Below are 15,630 nucleotides of genomic sequence, written 5' to 3'. Positions count from 1 at the left end.
CTTATAGAGCCAGAGTCCCACTGTAATCCCTTGTAATCAACCCCCTTACTTTACCACCGCGACCTTCCTGTAATTCACAGAATAATCACAAGACAGCGAGCTTCAAACCAAAGAGTAGAAATCATGCCCGACGCACACTTGCTCGTCCTCATCCACGGCATGTGGGGTAATCCTGAACATTTGGCCGAGCTTCGCCGGATCATGGACGAGACGAAAGTTCAGCAATCCAAAGCAGACGGCTCCACACAGCTTGAAATCCTTGTTGCGGAAACTAATCGCGATGAGAGCACATATGATGGTATCGATTGGGGTGGAGAGCGGGTCGCGGAGGAGGTACGTTGCACGAGTGGCTGACGAGGCCGTGAATTGATCGCGGTGCACCTTCTAGATTTACGAAGCTGTGGAGAACATAGAAAAAGACGGGCGAAAGGTTACTCGTTTCTCCGTAACGGGATACAGCTTAGGAGGATTGCTCGCGCGTTATGTCATCGGGTAGGTGCAATCAATCCGCGCATGGTACGCCATGGAGTTTATTGGCTATGACACATGCAGGATTCTACACCATCGTAAGTTCTTCGAGAAGGTCACCCCTGTCAACTTCAACACCATTGCTACACCACATATTGGTGAGTCGCCCAGTTTGTGGACTTCGCGCAGTCTATGCTGACACCAAGTGACCGTATAGGCCTTCCCAGATACCCATCCTTTCTCTCTCGCCTGACGCAATTTTTCGGTCCCCGACTACTTTCACGGACTGGCGAGCAGTTCTACGCCGTTGATAAATGGTCACTGCACGGCCGGCCACTGCTCGAGGTTATGGCCGATCCGCGTACGTCATGGTGTTTTGGTACGTTGAAGAGCCAGCATCACTGACACGTAGAGATTAGAGAGAATATTTTACCAAGCGCTGGAGCTATTCGCTCATAAGAGGATCTACGCAAATGCCGTGAATGACGTGACTGTTCCCTACGTCACGGCTGCTATCGAAGCGGAAGACCCCTTCTACCACCACGAGACAAACGGCATCCATATGTAAGACCTACGCTAATGCATGATAAACCGCGGTCACTGACATCCATACAGTGAACTCGACGAACAGTACAAGCCGATAATGAAGAATTGGCGTTTACCCGATGTGGCTCCAGTAAAAGCACCCGGACCAGCTCCGCTATCCGCCGATTGGTTTAGATCATTGAAGCCGCGTCCCTTCTTACCGCCGCCTCTTCAGTTCGCCTTTCCCTATAACGTGGTATGTATTTTGATCCGCATACGCTCATTGCCATATTTAACAGAGACTAGATCCTCTACCTTACCCTACCCATACTGATACCAACCTTCTTGACGCTGGTCGTTATCCGCTTGTCGCGCGAGTCCCACCGCTCATCCAAGCGTATAAAACTACTGGAACGGTCTGTCCAGGGCTCGGATACCGCAGCTCAGCGACTGGTGCACATCATTCGCGATATGGAGCGACAAATGGAGGATGCCGTAGCAGACATAATTGATGAGGATCCAGGACGGACTGGAGACTCTACGCCCACCCTGGCCTCTCGTGCGTCCAGTCCGCGTCCCGCTTCTCAGGAAAACGGCGAAGTGGAGCCACACCAAGACAAGAACAAACTGTGCAAGCCTAAGAAGAGCAAGAAGGGGAAATCGCGCGCCGAGCAGGAAAAGCCCACCTTGACGCCTCTCCAGCTCAAGCTCATTGAAAACCTCAATGGACTGCCTGGCCTGCAGAAGGAGCGGGCCTGGATAGACCCCGTACGCAATTCGCATGCGATAATCGTTTGCAGAGACGTGAAGCGTTTTGCGGGGCATAAGGAGGGAGAAGGCGTGCTCCGCCACTGGGCCGATCATTTTATCTTGTGATGATCCTTGTCGCCTATTCGTTGGTTCCGATCATAATTGTAGATCGTCATACGAGATTATCACCTGGTCATGCATACATATACACGGACTAATAGGATGTACACTATGGAGGCGGAAGGACGTTGTTACATTGACGTCACCGTTTGGCGGCAAGTCCCGTGACCTGTGACTACTGGCGACGCGTTCGCGGAGGCTAGGTGGCGAGCTTCACTTGTTTGCGTCTTCGTGGGTTGCGGGCTGCTCACTGCCGCGCTGACTGCAAGTCATCTGCGTCGACCGCAAGCGACATGCTCCCGACTCCTGCTCCCAGTTCTCCGCCTCGTTCGCCACGGCAAGTGCCAGCCAGCACCCAGCAAGACGGTACCAGCTATCCTGCGCCACCCCCTAGTGTCGGAAGTGCACCATTCTACGTCCTGATCCAGCTCTTCGAGAAGCTCCAAAACGAGCGTAAACCCGAACGCAGGAAGAGACTGCTGGACGGATGGTTCAACGTATGCGTTCCGTAACCGCAACGCCCCAGTTGCGCTCAATATGTAACGATTTCAAGCATTGGCGCCAAGAGATAGGCTACGACCTATATCCTGTCCTGCGCTTGATTCTTCCTCAGAAAGATCGTGAGAGGGCCGTGTATGGCCTGAAGGAGAAGAACTTGGCGAAAGCATACATCAAGCTAATACCCCTTGGGATGAAAGACGCAGATGCCATCCGGTTACTGAATTGGAAGAAACCTGCCGATAAAGATGTGGGTTTTCCTCTAGCTTGCGCTGAAACTCTCTTGAGGTTTGAGGCTAGAGATCTTCGGGGGATTTCCCCACTGTCTTGTACGAGGTCGTGAACAAGCGGTCATCCGTCATAAAAGGCTTGCTGACCGTACACGAACTGAATGACGTTCTCGATGAGTTGTCTCAGAATATAGGAAAACAGTACGAGAACACGATTTTATCTAGGATTGAAGGGGTTGACATACTTTGATTCGATAGAGATGTACAATCTAGGATTTTGCAGCGAGTATATAACCGTTCAACGCCGGAGGAGGTAAGGGATGATTGCATTCTTTGAGCACCCTGGCCTCTCGTATGTTCATCCATATGTTGATTGCCACAGCAACGCTGGATCGTCCGTATTATATTGAAAGGTAGAGACCTTACGTTCTGCGATCTACTAGGCTCACAACGTGCATAAGATATGACCATCTCCGTCAAGGAAACCACCGTGTTCTCAGTTTTCCACCCCGACGCCCACGATCTATTCAACACTTGTTCCGACCTCAAGAAGGTTGTGTGGGAACTGTGGGATCCTAAAAGACGTCTGAACGCCGCAGTACGTCTGTATTCTTCCTGTGCAATACCCAAATGACTGAGACGAATGTGCGTCCTAATAGGACAAGACGATCCAGTTGTTTCGTTCGTTTGCACCGATGCTCTGCAAACGTCCGACCCGTCGACTCGAAGATTCGGTCAAGGAGATGGGTGGCCGGACGTTCTTCATAGAAGAGAAGCTCGATGGAGAACGCATGCAGCTTCATAAACGCGGGAACGAATATTTCTACTGCTCGAGGTAAAACGAGGAACGTAACGCAACGCAAGTGCATTCTAACCGTACTTCTGTAGGAAGGGGAAGGATTACACATATCTATATGGCAAGCATGTTGGGATGGGTAGCCTTACCCCTTTCATCGACAAGGCGTTCGATTCGCGAGTAGAAGAGTGAGTCTAACACTTACCTTCAGTCGCCTGTCTAGAATATATTACAGTATCATTCTTGATGGTGAAATGCTTGTATGGGATCCTGTCTCCGGGAGAAACTTGCCATTCGGCACCCTCAAAACCGCGGCGTTAGGTGGAAATCTATTTGTTCTTGTCTTCTGGTCCCTTCACGTATTCATAACCCGCGCAGATCGGACGAGAAAAGAACAGAATCCTCGCCCATGTTGTGAGTACCCACGGCGCGCTGCTCCTGAGCGCAGTCCTGACTGAAGTTGGGTCATAAAGTCAAGGTTTTCGATCTCTTGTACCTCAACGGCATGCCTCTACTGCAGAAATCCACCAAATTCCGACGACGGAACCTGCGGGCCTGTTTGACCCCGATACCCGGTCGCATAGAACTTGTCAGCGAGTTCGAGGGCAAGACGGCCAAGGACGTACGCACGCGCATGGAAGAGGTAATGGAGAACCGTGGAGAAGGCCTTATTATCAAGCACCCGGACAGCGAGTACGTGCTCAATGGACGTAACAAGGATTGGATCAAAGTAAGTCGACTCAGTTCGTTGTCCAGCGCCCGCAGCTCGATGCTAATGATATACAGGTGAAGCCCGAGTACATGGTACCTTCCTCTTTTTTTTTTGCTGCGAATGCAGGATTCACCATTCGCCCAGGACAATATGGGGGAAACCGTTGATGTACTGGTCGTTGGTATGCTCCCGTTTGTCCCTTTCGTATCAACCCGCACTCACACCAACGCACTAAGCCGGGAACTACGGAACTGGACATCGTGGGGGCGGTGTGTCGACCCTGGTGTGTGCGGTCCTGGACGATCGCCGAAGACCGGAGGAGGATGACGAGCCAAAGTACGTCCCAGACTTCTTGCATATCACTCTAAGACCTATAACAATATCCAGATATGCCTCCGTCGTGCGTATTGGTTCCGGTCTCAGTTTCGCCGACTACGTATGGATCCGGAGTAAACCCTGGAAAATATGGGCCGAGAGAAATCCTCCTAGCTTTTACCTTACAGCCCCAAAGGGTACCGAGGATAAAGGCGATGTATATCTCGAACCAGAAGAGTGCGTTACACTCGTTGTCTGGCCGTCTATGCTAATGAGCTCAACCTAGTTCTTTCATAATCAAAGTGAAGGCTGCTGAGATTGTTACTTCGGGTATACATCCTTCCTCTGCGACCGAGTCCTGGCGGGACTGATTTTATGATCAGACTTGTATTATCTTGGTTTCACGATGAGATTTCCTCGCGCAGTGAACATACGTGACGATCTTTCCGTTGCCGATTGCATGACAGCTACGGGTGCGTGCCATGTCCTGGATATGGCACAGTGACTTAAATCTCGCGCTCTGTACAGAGTTTCTGGCTGAAATGTCGGAGAGTAAGAAGCGCAAGGTAGAAGAGGAGACTGTGTACGGGGATTCATGTACACCGGACGTTCTGGCTCATATCTTTATCCAGGAAGCCGGAAAAGAAAAGAAAGACGGCGTCGAAGGTGACCAACTGCATTCCTTTCGCGATCTAGCTGCTAACATGCGAGTCGAGGTTCACGTCCTCTCCGAATATGGAATGGGTGGGTCGAGGCTGAAGGATGTGGCGGTCGAATCGGTTCTATTCAGAGGAATGAGATTCAGTAAGGCATTGCTTTGACTGCGGCAAATCATCAGATTGAAGGAGCTACATAGTGGTAGTATCCGACCCAAAATCGAGGACTGGGGACGAGGACAAGCGCGACCTGATGAAACTGTACGCTGGAAACGCCAGGAACGTAGTCGTCGCTGACCTCTCGCCTAGAATCCACGCCAACGGTGGAAAGGTGGCCCAAGTTGTCTCGAAGAAGTTCCCTACACTGGTTGTGTATGGAGGGTCGACAATTCGTGCGTTTGTTTTCGTTCACAGTTATGGATTTCACTAACCACTATGGTACGGAAGCATACGACATAAGGTTGATCATGCAGAAGGATGAGGCTGATATCATTAAGCCTCAGTGGATCTTCGACTGCCTCTCACAGAGCGAAGTGATCCCTATGACGAAGAAGTAGTCTGCAATTGCATCCTAGGCTAATCCTGTGCTTACACCTCCGTTTAGATACTTCTTCCACGCAACGTCTCGGAGGCAGGAAACCGACGAGTATCGGCTACCGGATGACGATACGGTCATGGCAGAAACAGCGAATGTCGCGTTACGCCCCGCAATCCCAACTCAGCAAGAGGATCCGGAGCCTAAGGAAGAGGAAGATCCGTCCCTGACGGATTGGTTCAATGTCAAGGGCGACGCGACTGCACATCAGTCACCGCCCGGTTCTGACACAGAGTCAGAAACCGAACCAGAATCCGACAACGAAGACACCAAAGAAGAAGATACTGAGGATGGCTGGTATAAGATTGAGAATCTCATGTCCAGCGAGGATGCAGGAAGGATCACAGAACTGGTACTTACCTTCCGTTGATTCCTGTGTGATCATAGCCTGACTTCTAATGACACTGCAAGGCGGAAGTTGTTCGTGGACCTCAGGCGAGTGTGGTCTCTTAGCACCATGTTGACCATCATTTAACGTAAAATAGGTCGAGGAAGAAGCCGAAGCGGCGAAGATGGGCGAAGACGACGAAGCCATGGAATACGATCAGAACCTAATCTTCAAGCATCTGTATGTTACCTTCTCACCAACCAGTATCTCACATTCATACTCTGCCAGCTGCTTCTACTTGGATACACCTATGAACGCGCGAAACCATGGCATGCCTATCAAGACCAAACACGAGTCCGACATCCAGCAACGGTTCGTACGTCATTTGGAACTTAATCTCCGATCCTTGCTCATGTCCAACACCTAGCTTCGTTGAGATCGACAGACTGATCAGGGAGAACGGCGGACGCGTCGCAGACTTGGACGATCCGAAGCTCACACACATAGTTCTGGACAAGAGGGACGATAGCCGGCGGCGAGAGCTGACGAAGCGGACGTCAAAGTAATTGTTTTCCTCGCTCCGTCGATTCATCTGCTGATCTTACTCGAGGCCGAAGCATCGCCATCTGATCATAAGCGAGTACATACAAGCTTGTTTGGACGAAGGCACGTTGCTCGACGAGGACGGTGGGTTGCCTGCCCTTCGTGACGATGAAAATCCGCTTAACTGTCTCTGCTTAGAATTCGCTCCTTAATCGAAACGTTCATAAGTACATAGGCTCGGTACCTGACACAGACTGTGCAGTCTACGGAATAAATCAATACATATTGCTTTGGATAGAGGGAACGTGTCCGGCGCCGCGTACACCACATTCAGAATCTCGTCCGCGTGCATACGATACGGTGATGGCAGGCAATAAGAGAGGAAATAGAACACGAGATTTGGGGACGATGGCGTGATAATACAGTTTCAAAGTCGCACGGAGGAGCGGCGAGGGATGAACGGCACAAAACAACGGGAGAGATCGAGACCTGAGATAGTTCGAGTCGCTGCGAGTCGTAAACCAAGAAAGTCAGGGGATCATATCATTCATATCTGAAGCGTTGGACGTAGAGAGGGGATGGGAGGGGAAGGTAGACGCGCGATAATGCACATAGACGACACCGGGTTCAGGATCAATACCGCCTAGACCAAGGCCCAGGACTGGGTAAATTGGGGCTCTCATACAACATCCCCCTCGTCCCGCCGAATAAGCCCGTGGGGCTCTCCTGCAGTCCCAATCCCGACCCGAGGAAACCCGCCGGGCCGCCCAACCGCAGCTCCTCGTCGAGGATGAGCGCCGGGTCGTGCGGATCATACACGCCGCCTTTGCCAGCGCGCAGCGGCGTCGTACCGCTGAACGACGGGAAGATAAGTTTCTTCGGGGTCACCGGCGGTCCGAACCCAGCAGACTGGAGGACGAACGGCCCGCTGCCACTGCCGCGAGCGAGAGAAGGCGTGCGAAGCGCGTCCTTGTCCGCCTGGTGCTCGCTTTCCTGCGATGACTGCACGCTTGTCGAGCCCACACCTGCATTGATGTCCAGGAGCGGCGCGAGGTGATGGGAGGTGAAGTGTGACATGGGCGGAGGCGGCTCGAGGTGCGATTTGTAGTAGGCGAGGCTGGGTGAGGGGGACATGTGCACGCCCCGGTGCGAGAGCGGTGTGCGTTCGGGAGAGAGGTTGAGGTAGCGCATGATGTCCCGGTCTTTGTGAGGCGTGGAGGGCGGCGGGGTGCGGGCGGGGTCGAGGGAGGGCTGTGACGGCGTTTGTGGGGGAGTAGGTACAGTCTTGGGGGGAGGCGTCTGTGGCCGTTGACGGTCCGGTGTACGAGGGCGATCCGTGGCAACGATGGAAGCGGTAGGTGGAGTTCCCGGAGGTCGTGCAGGAGTATTGAGCTTGACCTTCCGTAAGGCCAACGTTGGAGATTCCGGCGGGGCGAAAGGGTACCCTTGGCAATAAGCAGGTCTGGATTTGCCCATGGTGGGCGACTCAGGCATCGGAGGAAGCGAGAGCAAAGAGAGCGTGCGCTGTACGATATTAAACGTTGAGATGCTGTGTTGGGTGATCGCTCAAAATGGGTTCTCACCTTCGTTGTTGGCTCACTCATGTCGCGTTCCTTCCCCTTCCTGCTTGGGACTGGGTACGACAGGTCGAATTCTGTATGAGTAGCACGAGCTACATCAAACGCAGGGCTCTCTTCGTCATCGATGTCCTCGTAACCGACATCATGGGCCTTGACCATAGGCGATACACTAGCCTTGCTGCTCAGATTACTTCCGACAGATGACGACGGCAACGTAGGGCTGCTCGACGACCCGGAATCCGTCGTAAGATCAGGAGGGAGCATAGAGGACGACGCAACCGAGCTCGCAGACGTCGGCGGCGGTGACGACGAGGGCGAATGCGTGCGCGAAGGTGGAGAGGTGGGCGAAGGAGGATACTGCAACGTTTCCGGTGACGGGCTGCGCTCGATCTCTCGTTCTGCTTCTTCTTGGGATGCCGTCGTAGCGCTTGCACTCGAAGCCGATCTGGTGCGGTGGGACGGAATAACAACTGCGCCTTGAGTCGCGTATGCGGTCGGCAAGGGCGGGAAGACCATCGCCCCCGGCGGGTGATGGCCAGGATTGCATGCCTGCACGTATGTCTGGTGGTGCGGATGCGCATGTACGGATGGCGCCAGGCTTGGACCTGGATACATCGTCACCGGTGCATATGCGTGGGACGTCAAAGACGCCGTCGCCATGACCGGCTGAGGATATACGACCGGCAGGCTCCCCAACGGTGGCGCCATGTTCAGGGTCTTCTTCACCCGCTTGGCCTTCCTCGCGCCGCTTCCGCTACCACTGCCACCTCCCCCGGAAGAATTCGCGATTTCGTCGGCGGCCCGCTTTTTATTGGCGTCCTTCTTGACGATATCCTCGCAGAATCTCTTGTCGAAACCGCCGCCTTCGAAGCATTTGATGTCCTTATCCCAGATGGCCCACCTCGTCTTGCCGCCTCGGCCGCCCGTCTCGCTTTCTCGAGGAGGCGCCTTCCTGAATACGGCGGTGGTACTGAGGACGTGTCTGACCGAGTTCATCCACGTCTGTTCATTCCGCTTGTAGTACGGATATACGGTGGTGATCCACTCGTAGATCTCCTGAAGGGTGAGCATATGTTGCTCCGAAGAGAGTACCGCTTGGCCAATGAGGGCTGCGTAAGACAACTCCGGTTTCGTTTGCAGATAGGGAGGCGATGGCAGAGTATACGGCAGTGGCTGAGAGAAAGGCGAAGAAGTAGGGGCCATCGGCCCGGGAGACGAGACAAGGTTGACGATGGCGCTGGGGCGCGAGGGGGAGGACTGTGGTGACGAGCCGGGGGCATAGGCGGGAGAGGAGAGCTGGTTGGGCATGTTGTGCGGTTTCTGAGGAGTGAGCTGGGAGAGTGTCAGGGCATAAAACGCGTGGACGCGGGGAGAGGAGCGCACGTAGGTTTCAGGGCGGTAGTAGGGCGATAGACCGTGTGGCGCATTCTGTGAGCGTGGAGTTAGGTCGTGTACCACTCGGAAAGCGCATGCAGAGCTCACCAAAGAGTTTTGACGCGTCATACCAGGCGTTGTGGACGTGTCGATGCGGTAGTGTCTGCTGTGGGTAGGCGTCACAGGATGGGGCTGCATGAGGGAACATCAGCGACCGCGTAGAAAGCAAAGGGCGAGCTCGCTCACCTCAATTAATGGTGCCTTTGCAGGTTTAGACGCGTCTGAGAACGACGGCTTCCTGCTGGCGCGTGCCTGCATGAAGGTGTCGAGGCTGAGCGACGACGGAAGCGGGGACGGGGATGGCGGGTGCGTGAGGCTATTCGTGCGCTCGCGCCTGTCCTTGCCGCGTTTCTCCTTCCGGACGCGCTTGCTCTTGCGCTCGATGACCATCTCCATGCTCGACATCGACCGCAGAGGCACCGGCGCGTCCACCGGCTCGGACTTGATCGGTGTCGAGGGCACTAGCGCTGCTTCGGCGGCGATCGCGCTCAGCGAGTGCGTCCTAGATCTCGTCCCCGACCGCGCCCTCCGCTGAGACGATGGCGCTGAGGCGGCCGGCTCGGGGGTCGCGGATTCCCGCAGGCCGCGAAGGAAGGGCATGGCGGAGACCGCGCCAGGGTCTTGCGCGGTGAGATATTTTCGCATCTGTTCGCTGTGTCGGGCGAGGTCCTCGCGGGACATGCCTATGGTCTGGAGTAGCGAGGATATCGGCGAGAGGGGCGTCGCAGGAGGAGGATCCATGGTGGAGGTGTGTCGCGGGGGAAGGAAGGGGCAGGAAAAGACACCTGCATATATTACCACGTGCGATGATGGAGGCCACCACTTCCACCTTGCACCCACCCGGCGTTTTCATAACCAAAGTGATGGCCCGTGGTATCTTGGCCCAAGGTATCTTGGGCAATGCATACGACTGATGCTACCAGGTATAACGTACGTTAACTAAGGGTCGTATGTTATAATGTCACCATGAAGCATGAGCACTCGATACAGCAGCATTCACGCTACTGAACGGTCCGCGTATCATATCAGCGACGTCACCTGCGTCCGAGCCTCCGATCAATATTACACCAACGAGGGCGGTCTGACTCAACAATCCCTGTTCCATCCGATCGACGTTGAGAAAAGGATGCGAATGCCGGGAACGCGACTCAGATCTGCTGGGATACGCTCTGACACCGTGTTCACAATGCGTGCGTCATAATGCGCATGACACCGTTGCATTCGGATAGTTCCAGTGGTCCAAAATCGAACGTTCGCATTCGCCACGATGAACTCGAGCGGGTGGCCCTTCGTACCACACAGCAACTATAGCGGGATTTGAATTGCGGCGTATGATTCAAGGTGGCCCGGTATTTGAGAACGTGTCTAGAATGCTTTTAGAAACATCCGTCATAGGTTGATGTTTGCGAGTGATATATGATACAGGGGGAGGTGGGGATCCGGTGCGCTCAGAAGCACAAGAAATAATGGAAGACGGCGGGAAGGTGCCATCCGCTAGTGCCCGCGCAAAAGATCGACGTTGAGAGGCCACTGCCTGCCAAGCCAAGTCGCGCGCTCTGTGTGATCGCCGTACGCGTCCTCAGTGTTGGGATGTACAAGGACGCTGGAATAACCTGTCAGCGCAACGCCGCAAATGAGATAGATTATGCAGCGTACGAGCATGGTCCACGATTCAGCACCAGCCAGGAGAACAACGCCCCTGTTTGATGAGGGTTGAAGGTGTTCACCTCGAACATGGCGACAGGATGGGGTCCTATACGCAGATCGCGGTGTTACTGTCAGACGACGTTTCGATCGGACGGACAGGGGTACTGACCTACGGGCTTGTCCCAGAATTTATATATTCGCAGCTGTGGAGAATGTATTCGTGAGCGAGCCCTATGCGAAGATACAGTAGAGACCTCATACCTCGGGAAATTCCCGCCTCACGCGTTCATGAAGTTCCTTGGCATACTGCGCCTGTGCAGGGTCGCTCTGCATGTAGTATACTGTTGCATATGCATACGATCAGTCGTGCGTATAACATGTCACGACGGGAACGACGTACTATGAAAATCGAACGTAGGCGATTCGTCATAGGCGGCCGACCTTGGCCCCGGAGGATTGTACAACGACTTGCCATCAGAGTTGTATTGATCCTGAGGGAGGGGCGCCGCGTTATCGAAACCTGTCAGGGGCGATTTGTATGCTGATGCCGCCATGCTTTTTGTTGTCGCTGTTATCGTTTTTGATGGTCCTTATCCTCGTCTTCCGCTGGCGTTTTGTACCAGTGACGCATAGGGGGAGCTCCGAGAGCTTACGAAACCCTCGTCATCCGTCTTATGCAGTACATCTCAGCAGAATCCCAGGACGAGGCCCCAGTTCGGAGTCGTAGATTCTATTGTGTACTGCATGTGCTTCAGCATGTTAAACGCATTGCATGCAGACGCATAATCGTATTGGAGGGCAGAAGGAGTGCTCGTCACCGTCGGAAGTGAAGATGCCATCGTTGCTCGGGTTGATGCCATACTATTGTTGACCCAAGATCCGCCCGTCGGCCACGGCCATCTCCGTCTAATGACCGCTGCAAACACCTCTTCAACTTCAACTTTGACCATACCGCGCCCTCCACCATGTCGCGCCCCGCTCGCATACTGGACAATGCGCTTGGCGCTGTCGGTAACACGCCTCTGATCCGGCTGGACAAGATAGCAAAGCATGAGGGCCTGAAGTGCAATCTCTGTAAGCAGTGCCGTCCGTCCCTCGGCGTTCTCGGGCGGTCTGACATTGTGGAAAATCGGTGTGTAGTGGGCAAGGTCGAATACATGTCGGCCGGTGGATCTGTGAAGGATCGAATCGCGAAGGCGATGGTGGAAGCCGCGGAGCGAGAAGGGAAATTGATTCCGGGAAAGAGCGTGGTGATCGAGCCAACCTCTGGCAACACAGGTCTGCCCCCTCACGCACTTTGTGCACCTCGATGGGTATATCTGACCACAGGACTTGTCGCATGCACAGGCATTGGACTCGCCATGGCGTGCGCGATCAAAGTATGTGACACCTGCCTAAGCACACGAACGGGTTCTGAATACGTGCAAGTAAGGGGTATTCCGTAATTATCACCCTTCCCAACAAGATGTCCCTGGTACGCATCCGCTTCGTGAGTTCGCGTTCCATGCGCAGATCTGAACGCCCGTGAATACAGGAGAAAGAGGCTGCTCTCCGCGCCCTCGGAGCAGAAGTCGTCCGCACGCCGACCGAAGCCTCATGGGACTCGCCCGAGTCCCACATAGGTAGAGCACTCACTTGACTGCCGCAATCTCTCGTGGCTGAATTCCTTAACGATCGCCAGGCGTCGCTGAGCGACTTCAGCGAGAAATACCCCATGCCATAATCCTGGACCAGTATCGTAACGTAAGCCCGCTTCCCGCCTTTGTACGACCGCATTTTTAACGTAATCCTTGTATAGGTGAACAACCCGCTGGCCCACGAGCTCACGACAGGGCCAGAGATCATCGATGCCGTGGTCTTCACACCCTCCACCGTGGAGAAGCCATCGTCCCAGAAGGTCGATGTCCTCGTAGCAGGCGCCGGGACCGGCGGTACGATTACCGGGCTCTCGCGTGCAGTCAAGAAGGCACATAATCCAAGGTCCGTCATAGTCGGCGTCGATCCCGTAGGTTCCCTCACAGCCCCTGGCACCAATGGCCGAGACTCACCGCCTCGTAATTTAGAAAGGTAGCATCCTTGCCCAACCCGAGACGCTAAATGACGAAGACCGCGGGATCTCTTACATCGTCGAAGGCATTGGCTATGACTTTATCCCCGACGTTCTTTCCAGAGTTGAGGGTGACATCGATGAGTGGGTGAAGACTTCCGACGAGGAAGCATTCGCTGCTGTGCGCCTCCTGATGAGACACGAGGGCCTTCTCGTTGGTGGCTCTTCTGGCTCCGCTCTCAGCGGCGCTCTCCACTGGCTGAAGACGGAGAAGGGGCGCAAGATCGCGGAGACTACCGGACTCAACGTTGTGGTCATATTGCCGGACGGGTAAGATTCATACACATCATCCTTATCGCGATTGGCTTAGAGCTGAAACGCGCCGTGATAGCATCCGGAACTACATGAGCAAGCCGTGGTTCTTGAAAATGACGTTGGAGGCCGAGAGATCGCCGTTAGCAGATCAGATCTCGAAGATTTTGAAGCCTACATCGTCGGATCTCTGCGCGGACGCTCCAGAGCGGATCGCCGACGGCATTTCGGAGGGAATGCAAAGCGGCCTATAAGATGCATCTGTAGGTTTTTGGGAATTTAGATCATTAAACACTATAGAGCCTGCGAACGCTTCGCGATCGCATGGGGCATGTCCAGAGCTGTGTATTCGTGTGTTCCTTCGTAGATGGTTCTTGTAGAACATATTTGTGCATGCATGCGCTATACCGTTGGAGACCATCTCACCCCAAATATGCAAGGGCTATGTATCGCATGCATCAACACCGACGGGCGATACATTCCGTGTTTGCGTATCGACGTATCATAATTCGCCGCCTCTCTTACGGCACTGCGCACGGAGTACAAGACTTCTACATTGGGAATTGAATATGGAGTCGGGTGGCTGCCAAACTAGGGATTGCAAGCAACGGCGTTGGGAACAGTCAGGATTCTTGGGCAACGCAGTATGTCTACGGGGATTGCACGGTAGCGGTGAGAATACGAATAACGGTAGAAATGGAAGCGCAAGAAATATGGGCGCGAAACAGCGACAGTGCAGAACCGCCGGGCGTTCCGCAGTCTCTAAAGACGGCAGCGACGTTAGATAAGAGACACAGTCTAGACGACCCAGCTCGCAGCCCACTCAGGGTGGTCCTTGAGAACTGTCAACATGGGCATGTCAGCGACCGACGCTGCGAACGGTGTATATGATGCTCACCGTGCCTGCTCAACTGCTCCTTCCGAGCCGGTGGAAACGTCTTGCCACAGTAAGGACATTCATGCCGAGGTAGATTCAAGTGGTGATCGCGTATATGGCGATGACATTCCGTGTGCCGCGCGTACGTTCTGGTCGGGTAGCATTTGGGGCACGCCCATCGCCCGGTATGCAGTTCCACTGCCTCCACAGCAGACTCTTGCCTACGCATAAAGCGCGAATTCCAGCGTTTGTCGAGAGAACAGAGCGGAGGGCTCACCTCCGGTCATCCGTCGCGCCGGAAGAAGTAACATTTGGCACCTGGTGATTGAACGGCGATCCGTTGCCATCGTGCGTCGTGTACGCTAGTGGGTCCAAGTCTCGTTGACTAGGCACAACGGGTACAGTAACCTCAGGAGAGAATTGACCATAGGGTTCGCTGACATTGGGATCTGAGCTCGGCGATCCTGCTGAAACAATGGGATTTGCCCACCTCATGCGAGCATAAGATGCCGATGCGGTCTGAGTGATAGGAAAATTTGTCGAGGTGGGGGATCTGTGCATCGTCAGGCGGGCACATCACCTCAGGAGATAGAAAAAAGCTCACATCGTGCCACTGTTACTGTACGTTGTGTCAAGTCCATACATAGGCTGCGCATACATCGGTTGTTGCGCTATTGAACCATGGGTCGGCGGCCAAGCCACATATTGAGGAGCCGTGTCGTATCCAGGCTGAACCTGTGGTCTGCTGTTGCTGGGTGGCCACTGGCAACCTGCGCACGGTCTTTCAAAGCGATCAAACCCCCGCTTTATCGACCCTGTGAAGAGACCTACTCGTAGCTCGGAGATCGCTCCTGAGAGCCCCGGATGACAGGATGAGGCGGTGGGTTTGCATGGAGAGCAGTATCATTCCTGCTATTGAACAATGATACCATTAACTCTCGAAGACTGGAATGAGAATGAGGACATTTCACCTCATGTTCGTAGCATAGGCAGGGGAGTAATACCCCGCTGGGTTCTGTGGACTCCCCCCTGCAACAAATAACGTATCTTCTTCAAACACGTCCCTCTGTTTGCGCTGTTGATCCGAGGGAAGCATTATAATGGGTCCGAGGCAAACTGTCGAATCGTCAACCAGATGGTCGAATAGGATACCCGGGCGTGTGTCCCCGGGGGATCGCGCTGTGAAGAGGGCGGAGG

General features: G+C 54.2%; 6 protein-coding genes across 6 annotated transcripts; 3 read left to right on the top strand and 3 right to left on the bottom strand.

Annotated features, from left to right (window-relative positions):
• Window positions 1-57: 57 nt before the first annotated feature.
• On the top strand, window positions 58-1,975 carry PUNSTDRAFT_85957 (DUF676-domain-containing protein). The gene is made up of 7 exons (XM_007382755.1): window positions 58-333; window positions 389-492; window positions 553-626; window positions 686-829; window positions 888-1,032; window positions 1,084-1,249; window positions 1,300-1,975. The coding sequence occupies exons 1-7, from the start codon at window positions 124-126 to the stop codon at window positions 1,867-1,869; spliced, it is 1,413 nt and encodes a 470-aa protein (XP_007382817.1). The 5' UTR covers window positions 58-123; the 3' UTR covers window positions 1,870-1,975.
• Window positions 1,976-2,156: 181 nt separating this feature from the next.
• PUNSTDRAFT_120001 (ATP-dependent DNA ligase) lies at window positions 2,157-6,559 on the top strand (the record flags this gene model as incomplete). The annotated part of the gene is made up of 28 exons (XM_007382754.1): window positions 2,157-2,360; window positions 2,417-2,611; window positions 2,662-2,792; window positions 2,850-2,904; window positions 2,974-3,004; window positions 3,053-3,189; window positions 3,251-3,426; window positions 3,480-3,575; window positions 3,623-3,708; window positions 3,766-3,801; window positions 3,861-4,117; window positions 4,174-4,191; window positions 4,244-4,280; window positions 4,336-4,435; window positions 4,487-4,651; window positions 4,701-4,744; window positions 4,798-4,887; window positions 4,943-4,997; window positions 5,047-5,080; window positions 5,131-5,218; window positions 5,271-5,331; window positions 5,380-5,462; window positions 5,518-5,623; window positions 5,675-6,017; window positions 6,077-6,100; window positions 6,151-6,233; window positions 6,282-6,365; window positions 6,421-6,559. The coding sequence occupies 28 exons, from the start codon at window positions 2,157-2,159 to the stop codon at window positions 6,557-6,559; spliced, it is 2,958 nt and encodes a 985-aa protein (XP_007382816.1).
• Window positions 6,560-6,836: 277 nt separating this feature from the next.
• PUNSTDRAFT_125734 (uncharacterized protein) lies at window positions 6,837-10,291 on the bottom strand (the record flags this gene model as incomplete). Its single annotated transcript, XM_007382753.1, has 4 exons — window positions 6,837-8,060; window positions 8,120-9,544; window positions 9,599-9,682; window positions 9,737-10,291. The coding sequence occupies 4 exons, from the start codon at window positions 10,289-10,291 to the stop codon at window positions 7,170-7,172; spliced, it is 2,955 nt and encodes a 984-aa protein (XP_007382815.1). The 3' UTR covers window positions 6,837-7,169.
• A 570-nt stretch (window positions 10,292-10,861) lies between these two features.
• Window positions 10,862-11,886, bottom strand: PUNSTDRAFT_125733 (uncharacterized protein). The gene is made up of 5 exons (XM_007382752.1): window positions 11,598-11,886; window positions 11,459-11,538; window positions 11,367-11,400; window positions 11,207-11,303; window positions 10,862-11,153 (listed from the first exon to the last, which is right to left on the bottom strand). The coding sequence occupies exons 1-5, from the start codon at window positions 11,749-11,751 to the stop codon at window positions 11,045-11,047; spliced, it is 474 nt and encodes a 157-aa protein (XP_007382814.1). The 5' UTR covers window positions 11,752-11,886; the 3' UTR covers window positions 10,862-11,044.
• A 262-nt stretch (window positions 11,887-12,148) lies between these two features.
• On the top strand, window positions 12,149-13,983 carry PUNSTDRAFT_101403 (cystathionine beta-synthase). The gene is made up of 9 exons (XM_007382751.1): window positions 12,149-12,271; window positions 12,338-12,475; window positions 12,545-12,576; window positions 12,630-12,671; window positions 12,732-12,819; window positions 12,879-12,940; window positions 12,996-13,202; window positions 13,261-13,574; window positions 13,636-13,983. The coding sequence occupies exons 1-9, from the start codon at window positions 12,163-12,165 to the stop codon at window positions 13,808-13,810; spliced, it is 1,167 nt and encodes a 388-aa protein (XP_007382813.1). The 5' UTR covers window positions 12,149-12,162; the 3' UTR covers window positions 13,811-13,983.
• Window positions 13,984-14,132: 149 nt separating this feature from the next.
• Window positions 14,133-15,553, bottom strand: PUNSTDRAFT_51783 (uncharacterized protein). Its single transcript, XM_007382750.1, has 7 exons — window positions 15,405-15,553; window positions 15,265-15,345; window positions 15,038-15,214; window positions 14,924-14,986; window positions 14,711-14,869; window positions 14,455-14,654; window positions 14,133-14,398 (listed from the first exon to the last, which is right to left on the bottom strand). Exons 1-7 carry the CDS (start codon window positions 15,407-15,409, stop codon window positions 14,355-14,357), a joined length of 729 nt encoding a protein of 242 aa, XP_007382812.1. The 5' UTR covers window positions 15,410-15,553; the 3' UTR covers window positions 14,133-14,354.
• Between the last annotated feature and the right edge of the window lie 77 nt (window positions 15,554-15,630).

This window comes from Punctularia strigosozonata (genome assembly GCF_000264995.1).
Source record: "Punctularia strigosozonata HHB-11173 SS5 unplaced genomic scaffold PUNSTscaffold_5, whole genome shotgun sequence".
Lineage (NCBI taxonomy): Eukaryota > Fungi > Basidiomycota > Agaricomycetes > Corticiales > Punctulariaceae > Punctularia > Punctularia strigosozonata.
Note: the sequence above shows the minus strand (reverse complement) of the source record. Positions and strands in the feature narration are given on the sequence as shown.